The sequence below is a fragment of the Triticum urartu genome, chromosome 6A (genome assembly GCF_056163025.1).
Source record: "Triticum urartu cultivar PI428250 chromosome 6A, HENAU_Tu73, whole genome shotgun sequence".
In the NCBI taxonomy this organism is placed as follows: Eukaryota; Viridiplantae; Streptophyta; class Magnoliopsida; order Poales; family Poaceae; genus Triticum; species Triticum urartu.
In genome coordinates this window covers 417,205,724-417,217,763 of record NC_141878.1, presented here as the reverse complement: position 1 = coordinate 417,217,763, position 12,040 = coordinate 417,205,724, and the positions used below count along the sequence as shown (strand labels likewise).

Genomic DNA, 12,040 nt, shown 5'->3' with positions numbered 1-12,040 from the left:
AATCGATCAGTATTCAGTAAAAAAATGTACTGTAAAAGATTTTGAAAGAGTGATTGCTGATGACACCTCGACGTCGTGTCGACGGCAAGCAACCCGCGCCGATTCGCTACGACTTAGCAGAGACCAAATCAGCTCATAAGATCCACTCGATTATATCATGCATCCTCGCTCGTCTAAAATCGCCCACTTGAAGATGATCACACAAGTCCCAAAGGCCAAAAGGTAGTTTGAACTTGGAAGTTGGAACCATGCTGATGATGGAACTGAAACCCATTCAGAGAAATTGGGAGGTGGTTGATAACTAATCAGACATCTCCAGCGCACTTTGCTTCGTCATACTACTACTAATCAGGTACTTACGGACCATACGGCCGGTTCGTCTCAAGGAGAGCGAAAGGAAGAAAGTAAAATGTTGCCGCCACCTTTCCACTTTCTTTACCGAAAAAGGCTTTCGCCCCGCTTTATATTATAAAGCCAACCGCACAATAAACATCCAACACAGACCAACACACCACAAACACACACACACGGAGGTCCACAGGAACCACAACAGTACACCAAAGGGTCATAGCTGAGGGCACAGCACAACAAACCCTAAAACCAAAAGACGCACGCCACAATCCACATAGATGCCAGGCGGACTAATCAGGCTCAGGGGGAGGAGGCGGCAGCGGGGGAGCCAAGCGGAGCGCCATCGAGCGGAGATCGGAGAGGAGGGCGGTGATGACGTCCCGGTCCTGGGGGCGGCTAAGCGGCCGCCAAAGCTGCAGGTAGCCACACAGTTTAAAGATTGCGTCAGTCGCACGACGAAGGGGCACCTTCTGAATAACAAGCTTATTACGGATGTTCCAAAGCGTCCAGGCAAGAACCCCTACGCACAGCCATCTAATATGGCGGTAGCGGGCAGGGCAGGCGTTAAGCTCAGCAAGCAGGTCGGGGAAGTTGGTATTACATCACTGTCCACCAACCGTTTCGCGGAAGCAGGCCCAAAGGAACTGGGCAGAGTGGCACGAGAAAAAGATGTGGTTAGCATCCTCAATGGTGCCACAGATAGGGCACATTCCATCACCCGGGCCATTCCGCTTGAGGACCTCAACACCAGAGGGGAGCCGGCCACGGATCCATTGCCATAGGAAGATCCTGATCTTCAGCGGGAGACGGATATCCCAGATCAGGCTAAATGGTTCCGGGGCTGACGAGGGTGCAATGGCACCGTATAAGGACTTCGTGGAGAAACGTCCGGAAGGCTCGAGGTGCCAGGACAGGACGTCCCGGTCCTCCGCCACCTCCATCGGCAGCAGAGCAATGCCCTGGAGGAGGGAGTCCCAGGCGGCCACCTCAGGGGGACCAAACGGGTGTCGGAAGGCGAGACGCCCTAAGTCAATAAGGGCCGTCTCGACCGAGACTCGAGGGTCAACCGCAATGGCAAATAGCTCAGGGAAACGCACCGCCAGGGGGGCGTCCCCTAGCCAACGGTCGAACCAAAACAGGGTCGAGGCTCCGGAGCCAACAGATATAGAGGTGCCAATGCATAGTATGGGCAGGAGCTGGATCACAGACTGCCAGAACTGGGAACCGCCCGTACGTTGGCAAAAGGCGAGAGGCTGGCCACGAAGGTATTTATTGCGGATGATGGTGAGCCAGAGGCCTCCCTCCCCGTTGGCAATACGCCACAGCCAGCGAGTCAGGAGGGCAATGTTCATGCGTCGGGAAGAGAGGATCCCAAGACCCCCCTGGTCTTTGGGCTTGCAAATGTCGGACCAGCCCACCATGTGGTACTTCTGTTTGCCATCCTCGCCAGCCCAGAAGAACCTCGATTGGTATTTGTCCACCTCCTGGTGGAGGGTCTCATGAAGGCATTAGAAGCTCAAGAGGAACCAGAGGAGGCTCGCCAGCGAGGAATTGATAAGGATCACCCTGGCGGCCTTCGACAGCCAGCGGCCCCTCCAGGGTTCAACCCTGTGTTGCATCCTAGTCACCGCCGGTCGAAGATCCGCGACGATGAGTCTGGAGTCACTAGGACACCCCCGAGTAAGTGGTGGGGAAGGTGCCCAGGCGGCAGTTAAGCCGGTCAGCAATGGACAAGGCTTCGTCCGGGTTGTAGCCAAGGACCATCACTTCGCTCTTGTCGAAGTTAATGGCGAGTCCGAACATTTGTTGGAAGCATAGAAGAAGGAACTTCAGGTTGGCGATGTCGGAAGTGGAGCCTTCAACCATGATAATGGTGTCGTCCGCATACTAGAGGAGGGAGACCCCTCCCGCACCAACAAGGTAAGGAACCACGCCCCGAATATGGCCGCAGGCCTTGGCCTTATCTAGGATGACAGCAAGGGCATCGACCACCATGTTAAAGAGAAACGGGGAGAACGGGTCTCCTTGGCGCACCCCGCATAAGGTGGGGAAGTAGGGCCCGATCTCACCGTTGATGTTGACCGCCGTCCGGCCGCAGGTGACGAGTTGCATAACCCATGTCACCCAGCGGTCGTCGAAGCCTTTCCGAAGTAAAACTTCCCGAAGGGCCAGTGAACCGTGTCGTAGGCCTTGTGGAAGTCGAGCTTAAGGAACACCGCGCGGAGGTGTTTCGCTCGAACTTCGTGGAGGACTTCGTGGAAGACTAACACCCCATCCAAAATATATCGGCCTTGTATGAAGGCAAACTGGTTGGGGTGGGTAATAGAATTTGCAAGCAGGGTCACCCTATTGGCGTACCCCTTGGCCAGGATCCTGAAGATCACGTTGATCACGGTGATGGGACGAAACTGGCGGATGTCCGAGGCCCCAGGGACTTTAGGGATGAGGGTAATGATTCCATAGTTCAGGCGCCCCAGGTCCATGGTCCCAGAGAAGAACTCATCGAAGAGGGCCTTGACCTCGGGCTTAATGGTCTGCCAGAATGTTTTAAAAAACAAAACCGGCAGTCCATCCGGGCCCGGGGCCGAGGAGGGGTTCATTCCTTTGATCTCCGTAAGGACTTCCTCCTCCGAGAAAGGTGCCACTAGAGCGCCATTGGCCTCGGCGGAGACAAGCTGGTCTCCCGACCAGGTATCGGGGGCCAGTGTAGCCCCACCCCGAGGGGTGGGGGTAAAAAGGGCTTTATAAGAGCCATCTACGTGCGCGCGGATGTCCGATGGACGAACAAGCTGAGTGTCGTCCGCCCACAAGGAATGAATGGAGTTGCGGCGCCGCCGGCCGTTGGCAATCGCCTGGAAGTAGGCCGTGTTGGCGTCGCCCTGAAGTACCCAACGTTGGGTGCCGCGCAACCGCCAGTAGGCCTCCTCGTCAGAGTAGATGGCCGAGAGCTGGTCCTCGAGATCGTATCGCAACATTCACTCATCTGGGGAGATCCCGGACATGTCTGCCCGGGCGTCCAGGGCCTGGATATCGCTTAAGATGGCCTTCTTGCGCTCACGAATATCCCGGCCAAGATTCGCACCCCAGCCCTTCATAAACTAGCGGGCTAGCTTGGCACAAAACTGCTAGGAGTCGACCGCGGACACGGGCGGCACCGTTTTTCTTATCCAAAAAATCGCTTCGCCATGCGCTCTGGGCAATGTAAAAGTTGCGGCTTCACTGAATGAAATGGTCGACTATGTCAATGATTTTCTAAATTAGTAATTCCATCTGGAAAGGGTAAACGTGAGGAAATGGTCTTCAAATTTTCTTAAAGCTTATCGATCTGGGCATACTTATTTTCTTAAGTCTGCATCATGTCGACACCGTTATGTGCTAAGCATTCAAAAAGCTGTAAAGTGTGTCTGCCCAGAAGATGTATACAGTTAACGTTGGTTCTTGTATACCTTGTCTTACATGAGAAAGAGTATGCGGTTGATGAATACTTCAGCACTGCCAAACCATCTGGACGTGCAGAGGCAGGCTAATCTATGACATTCTGCCATTTTATACAATCATGTTTGCTTCATGCATGATCAATCTACATCATTTCTCCCATATGAAGTCCCTTTGAATCAAAGAGGCTCTATAAATCTGTGTTTTCTCAAACTTAACTACTACTTAACTTGTAATCTGAAATTAGAGATTGTGGCACACGATGCTGAAGTTTGACCTTGGCCATCGGGAAGAAGTTGTGCGGTGTGACATTATGAGAATTGGCAAGCAGACTCCTCTCCAGCTGGTACGTTCCCTGTGACATTATGAGAATGATACTATAGTATCTTCGGCTTTATAATTTGACTCATGTTGAGTTTTCATATGGGTGTCTTCTTGTTTGCGCAGAGCTTGTCACGAGATTGTGCTTGCTGGCATCAAGCTATGGACCTGCTAGAAAAAGATATAATGGTGTGTTTGGTGCTTATACGAGGCCCCAGAAGATGATTATATGTACTACTTTATTTTATTCTTTGTGTTTTTCTGTATATTGCCAAACAGATTTAGAGCATAGCCATGGCATTATGTGGTATCTGTGTGTGTTCCCTACATTTTTTGTATGTTGATAAACATGGAAACACGCTGTCAGAGTGGGTCCGTTTGTATATCTGAGTGTCTACACATGAATCTTGACTATATATAGTAGTATGGGCACAAGAACCCTTTAAATTTTGTCATATGTCACATCTACTAATTTTTCCTTCCAAATGTTTTAAGTATTGAGAATTCTGAGAGAAGAACAATTCTGCATATATATTATTGGATTGATGAATGTAAATATTATGAAATATAACACAAATGCATTGTTGCATGGTTCTGTGTTTGAAATTTGAAGTCTGTATGGGGGTGGAAGGAAAGGATTGCGAGTCATGCTGCTATCTCTGCCTCCTCAAATGATGCTCGCCACTTATGTTAAGGATTTATGTTTATTTTAGTCCACCAAGAAAAAATAAATTAGTGACCAACTGTGCTTATCTACTATCACTTCAAGATTTTTTTTCTTTAAAGGTCTGATAATACATTTGTAGATTTTTTGACTGTTTTTGTTACTACCACAAATTTAGTTACATTTCTCAAAATAAAAGTAAATACTAAAATTTTCTATGAACATACAGATCTTAATTTGAATTTACTGTAATTTAGTTACATGAATTATTAAACTCTCGAAGAGCATGTAACAATCACAATGTATGTTTCTCATGCTCAGAGGCTATTCCATGTGCCACTACTCTTCCATCCGATGGTTGTATGTTTCTCATGCTCAAAGGCTATTCCATGTGCCACTACTCTTCCATCCGATGGCAGTGCGGAGCTGGATAGGGCCGACCAAGGACATTAGGGTGACTTCTTCACATCCACACTTCATGGTCCGAAAAGCGATAATTCAACCAGTGGCAACACAAAGGCATATTCACCTTATAAAGAATGAGGGTAACGTTATTTCCGACGTTTGTCGAAATTGAATATAAAAATTTGGCCTATAGTGGTACGCAGAGCAGGTTTTTCGATAAAAATCGCCCGGTGCAAACGCACGGGCATTTGTACTAGTATTTTCTTAAGTCTTCATCATGTCGACACCGTTTTGTGCTAAGCATTCAAAAAGCTGTAAAGTGTGTCTGCCCAGAAGATGTATACAGTTTTGAGTGTTTACAGGTTGGAGAAGCCCCCTGCCCTAGGCGACTCGGGGGCTTCTCCAACCCTAGGCGCCGCCGCCGCCGCCCTCTCTTCCTCCCCTCCTCGCGCCGCCGCCGGTTGAGGCCGTCGGGTGAAACCCGCGTGGCAGACGACAGCGGCGGGGGGACTTCCTCTCCCGACTCCCCTTCCTCCGCGGGCGACAGATCTAGGCGGCAGGCGGCGGCGTCATGCGGGCGCGAGGTGTCAGAACTTGGCGAGCGGTGGCGGGGCGTGGGGCGCGCGGCGGCGGGCCTCGGCAGGTGGTGGTGGGCGCTGGGCTCGCGGCGGCGGGCCTCGGCAGGTGGTGGTGCGCGGCGACGCTCTGGCGTGTGCAAGTGGCGACGCTCTGGCGTGTGCAAGTGGCGGTGGTCGTTCCCTTCTTGAAAGGCATCGCCGTGGAGAAGTTCTAGAGTACGATCTGCTACCTCCGGGGAAAACCCTAGATCGACGGATCAGAAGATGGCGACGCATTTGTGTCGTTTCCTCCTTGGAGGCATCTTTCTTGGAGGTGTACGCGGGCTCGAGGTACTAGTGGACGACGTCTTTGGTGGAGCGGTGCTTCATCATGCACATTGATGGTGACAGATCTCGATGGCATGGCGCTCTGGAGATTAGGCGTGTGATGTGCGATGATCGACTCGCGCAGGAGGGTGACACTGTCTGGCGTCGTGGTGGCGTCGACGGCAGCTAGACCGGGAAGGTAGATGCAACAGTACAACTCTGAAGATGGATTTGTGACAGGTGGTTGTGGCGACCTCATACCCGGCAGGCGTCCTGGTTGAGGAGTGCGCCGGACTGGTGGGTGTCCCATAACCGGCAGGCGTCCTGGTTGGGACCTCAAGTCTTAGATGTTAAGTTTGGCTGCGAGGTCTGTTTGGTATTAGGCCTAGACTATCAGCATCCCTTCATCAACTGGATAGGAGTAACGACAGATGTTGCCTAGACAGTGGCTTTAGTCTTACTGTTGTATGACTTTATAAGGTCTTGTGTGAATAATTAATAAAGTGGCAACATGCATCGTCCAAATGTAGAAGTCGGGGATCCTCCTCCTTTTAAAAAAAAACATGTTTGAAAAATCTTGATAAATGTGTTCTTGAAAAGAAAACTGAATACATATTCTGCTTGTTTGGGTCACAAATGTTTTTTATGAAAATGCCAAAGGCATATATTGAGTAGCCTAAACCATTACAAAAACATCCTTACAGAAATGGGAAAATAAACCCAAATCCAAATCGTTTGGTGTGCCCAAGAACACAACACACGGCCGTGACCAAAACTGCTGCCGCGTTTCAGCCTTCGTTGGAACAGAGCAAACTTATTGAAATCTAGTAACTTGTAGAAACGGTGGCTAGGAAGTCAAAGACACAAATCAGAAGTTGTCGATGACCATGATCTGCGTACCAGATCGTAGCCCCAGAAAAGAAAACATCAGAGAGGGCCTATAAATGCCCCAGGTCCGATGAGGCTATTTTGGGGAGTACATCTCTCACATGCTCCCCAACGACGTCGAAGCTGACCAACCTTTGTCGATCAAAACTAGAGTCGGAGGACCAAGATGCTCAGTCGCGCCATCTGCCCCACAAAACATTGCCATCGATATAAACAAGTAGAAGAAAACCATCGACTCGATGAAGAAAATTTATGGACACATCATCCTCCGCACGTCACCCAATGATGCCAAGAAGCATCATAGAAGAGGACGAAGCGGGAATCGCCTTACCACCGACGACTAGGGATGAAACCTAAACTAAAAACCTCACCCTATCATCAATGGTTTTAACAACAGGGTCGCTGCCCCTCCCTGCGTCGAAGCGGTGGAGGGAGGGAAGGAAGGCTCATGATCTCATCGAGGAGAAGGTAGATCAACATCGCCGCTCTAGCTTCTAGAGTTTTGATGGAGGGACGGAGTAGGAAAACCTTTAGAATGATCAATTGAGTACTCTCTCAACCACACAACATTTCCAAGGGGTACGGTATAAACACGGTAGTATGATTTTTCAGAAATGTTCATATTCCTTAACCAAGATGTGTCGGTATATATTGCGTCACACGATATACATCTATGATTTTTTAGATTTTTGAAATAGGAGTTGTTATTGGAACAATTGCTAGTATAATTTTTTTTGGAAATGGAGGTATACCTTCGGCCTCTGCATCATGATGATGCATGCGGCTTTTTTATTAAAAATCCAGAACGTATCATCGTAAAAGTCTTACAGCTCGCAAACGGAGCAAAACAAAGTACATAAACCGGAAAATTACAAGTGGACAAAGGCAATCGATACGATAATAATAAGGATAAACTCTCTAGACTCCTATCCTGTTATGCGAACGCTATCCGAACCGGTTGAATATAACCCGAGCCACCATCTCCCATTAGTTGCACCCAGTAACCAAAGGCTCCCTGGAGTCCATACGTGTGAGTAAGGACCACGTACGGATCCAAGCTGTAACTCTGAAGATAACCTGCAAAAAAGTTAAGTTATGTTGTGTGTTAAAAATCATATCATTTCTGCAGTTCCATATAGCCCATAATAACGCACATATTCCAATCCGAATACGAGCTGCCGTGATCTGTTCAACCCCAACTAACCACGTCCCAAATAAAGACGCAATATCTACTGGAGGATTGATATTAAAAACTATATGAATCGTTCTCCAAAGTAACTTGGCAAGTGGGCATTTAAGGAATAAATGTTGTTTTGTCTCATCCTGAGCACAAAAACAACACCGCGAATTGCCTACCCATTGCCTCTTAAGTAAGTTGTCCTTTATGAGTATTACTTGCTTGTGGACAAACCACATAAAATTTTTAATCCGTAAAGGAACCTTAACCTTCCATATATGTAGTGACCTTGAGAGGGGGCCAAAATTAATCAGATTCGTATAAAAAAATTTCACTGTAAATATTCCATTTTGCTTGATGCAAACTGCAGTTTACTCAAGGATTGCTGTAGTGCTTGTCTTGCAGGCCCCTGAATCTGATTGAGAATCCAATTGATGTTTTTGTTGCAGCTAAGCTAAGTACGCCCACTCCTGAGACAATCGAGGCAGCAGTTCACTAATCATTTCAGAGAGAATAAGGCCACCAGAAACACATGCGCATCCAACATGTGGATTTTAAAATGGGCACACGAGTATATATTAGTAGTAACTAAAGTAGAAGCAAAGCCAGCAATAAACAAGGAAACAAAACCGTACATGGGCTCCATCCAATTCCAAACAACAGAAAAAAGGACAAGTGGGAGCGAACGTTGCTATTCCGCCTCGTTTTGTCACCCAGCGGTGTGGCCATTCCGCTCGATCCTTCCCAGAAGCTGCCCATGAACCCCAATTGACCACGTTTTGCTGTCGACGCGGGCGAGCATAAATAGCCCGACGCCCTCGCAATCCACAAACCATCATCTGCTTCCTCCGAGCATCCGACTCCCTCCCTCGCCTCCGACCCATCACACACACAGCGCGAGCGTCTTATCCGGGCCTGCGCAAAGAAAAGAGAAGAGTGCAGAGGAGCACACAGAGACAGAGTAAGCAACAGCAATGGTGAGGGCTCCTTGCTGCGAGAAGATGGGGCTCAAGAGGGGCCCGTGGACGGCGGAGGAGGACATGACCCTGGTCGCTCACATCGAGCAGCACGGGCACAGCAACTGGCGGGCGCTGCCGAAGCAGGCCGGCCTGCTGCGCTGCGGCAAGAGCTGCCGCCTCCGGTGGATCAACTACCTGCGCCCCGACATCAAGCGCGGCAACTTCACCAGCGACGAGGAAGAAGCCATCATCCAACTCCACGCCATGCTCGGCAACAGATGGTCCACCATTGCGGCCAGGCTGCCTGGCAGGACGGACAACGAGATCAAGAACGTCTGGCACACACACCTCAAGAAGCGACTCGAATCCTCGTCCAAGCCGTCCGGCCAGGCAGCGCCTAAGCGCAAAGCCAAGAAGCCTGCTGTGGCTGCGACTGCGAGCGCGCTAGAGGGACCGACCTCCGAGCCGGCGGCGTCGTCACCGGGGCAGTCCCTCTCCATGTCGCCGGGGCAGTCCCTCTCGACGTCGTCCGCCGCTGACTACTCGATGGCCTCGTCGTTGGAGAACACGGGCAGCTCTTCCTCGGAGTCGGAGGAGTTCCAGATTGATGACAGCTTCTGGTCGGAGACACTGGCGATGTCGGTGCACAGCTCCGGTTCCGGGATGGAAACCAGCGACACCTTCGGCGTAGATAGTGCATCGCCGTCGTCGAGCAACGATGAGATGGACTTCTGGGTCACACTGTTCATGCAGGCTGGTGACATACAGAGTTTGTCGCAGATTTAGATTTTAATGAGAAGATTGGGCCATGTTCATATTTCTCGCTAGCATTCGCGGCGGACCAGGCGAACGGCCTGGCCGAACCTGGACCAGGAGTCCAGGACGAACAAAGGGGCCATTTTGGCCGGAAGTTTCTGTAGTTCGTCGGCTGAGTTGACCCTTGTTGCTGGCTCAGTTTCACGTGTGCATTGGCTGGCCATAGGGAGAGAATTTTCTCGAGGTAGACAAGGGATAAAATACCAACAATTCTGCTGGTAAATTAGAATAATAACCCGAACATTTGATCACTACAGGAAAATCACACGTCACCTAGTATCAAGACATACCTCGACTATTTTCTTTCGAGAGTATGCCAATGACGTACCATATCTTTATAGAAGGTAGAAAAAAATATTTACAAGATGTGTTAACGGGATGCGCACATTCGGTCGACGACACAACCTTTACACCCACACCTACAAACAAAGCCTTATAGCTACTCTCTCACAAAACGTTGTAAACCACCAACTCCACCCAAAGTTTGCTTCCACTCTGCTATCTCCATTAAGATCATCATGGCCACCTCCCTCGGTCTCTTTTGCTGGTCCATCCTGCCGAATACCCTCGCATTTCTCTGTTTCCATAGCGCCCATATTGTCGCAGTGAATACCGTGTCAAACCCTCTCTTTTCTGCTTTGTGGTAGTTACCCCTCTCTTTGAGCCACCATTGCAAAGTAGTGTCAGTCGATTGCGGGCCATTTACTTGGATCCCAAGCGTGTCCCAGAGTGAGTACCAGACCTCCTTCGCAAACGTACACCTTGCCAGTATATGACCCGCATCGACTGTCAAAACACGGGTTACACTTGCTTACATACCTTGACTGTCAAAACACGGGTTCACGGTCCTACATAAGCCAAGTATATATGCAGCCGGGGAACGACACCCCCCTCCCAGGCGGCAAGGAGGGAACCCTAGCGGATGCCGCTGGGCTCCCCCTCCTCATCTCCTCGCTCCCTCGCCACCACCAGGGGACGGAGCGCGGCTGTCGCTGGCGGTGGCGGGGAGACTTCATCCTCTTGCGTGGGGCCCTGACGCGGGACGGGGCGTCCGGGCTGGGGTGCGGCGCTGGCGGCGGGTGCTGCGGCATGGCGGGGCACCCGAGTGGCGTGACGACATCAGCTTGCTGGCTACGCAACGGGCGGAGTGTGATGGGCGGAAGGGGCTGGAGCAGCGCGGCCCCGCCAGATCTGGCCGCATGGCGACGCGGGTTGCGGGTGACGAGGGCTGCGGGCGGCGTCGTGGTTTTGGCGCGGTGGTGGTCGTCTATGGAGCGGTGAGGCCTCGGCTGGTTTGGCCAGCTGGCGGCTGGTGACCGGGGTGGTGGTGCGCGCTTGGCGGCGGACCCGTTCAGATGGGGGTGTGTGGGCGTCAGGCGACACGGGGGGCGGGCTGCGACCTGGTGGGGTCATGGCTATGGCCGTGGACCATGGCGGTGCGCCAGCTGCTGCTACTGGCGGCGGCGGTTGCCAGCCAGATCGGCTCGGATTTGGCCCATGGCCGCCGGTTGGCGGCTCAGGGCTGTCCCCCGGGGGTCCTGGTGTGGATGTGGGATGCCATGGTGTGGCGGTGGCTCATGGCGGTGGTCTGGGCCATTCCACGGTGGCGCTGGTCTTCTTTGGCGTCGTCCTGTCAGTGAGCGGCTTGCGAGGTGGCAGGTTGGTTGCAGCGGTGGTTGGCTTGTTCCGGCTACTTCTTTCTCGTAGGTGGCCTATGTCAGCCTTCGATTCCTCTCCTCGTCGTTCGGGCACTACTTTCGTCGAAGGGTTGTCCTTCTCCCAGCTGCGGTCCATCGCTCGTCTCGCGCCCGGTGCGGCAGGACCAATCTCGTCTCGCGCACAGTGTAGTAGGACCGAGCTCGTCTCGTGCACGGTGTAGCAAGACCGATCTCATCTCGCACACGGTGCCGCGGGACCGAGCTCATCTAGCACCCGGTGCTGCAGCGCGGGTCAATGGAGGCCAGTTTTGGCCGGCCTATTGGGTCTCGGTGCAGGGAGCTGCCCAGGGATGTGAAAGGCAGGGCCTTTTTGCTCGTATCTTTGGTTGGGGTAGCGGCGGATCTTGGGTGAGGTGGTGTCAAGGTCTTGGCTGCTAGGGCGGCGGTCCTGTTGGTGTTAGTGTGGTGCTCATGGGTAGAGC

At 51.6% G+C, this 12,040-nt stretch overlaps 1 protein-coding gene across 1 annotated transcript; it reads left to right on the top strand.

Moving 5' to 3' along the window:
* Positions 1–8,947: 8,947 nt before the first annotated feature.
* Positions 8,948–10,154, top strand: LOC125513814 (transcription factor MYB30). Its single transcript, XM_048679023.2, has one exon. The coding sequence runs from the start codon at positions 9,100–9,102 to the stop codon at positions 9,868–9,870; it is 771 nt and encodes a 256-aa protein (XP_048534980.1). The 5' UTR covers positions 8,948–9,099; the 3' UTR covers positions 9,871–10,154.
* The last annotated feature ends 1,886 nt before the right edge of the window (positions 10,155–12,040 follow it).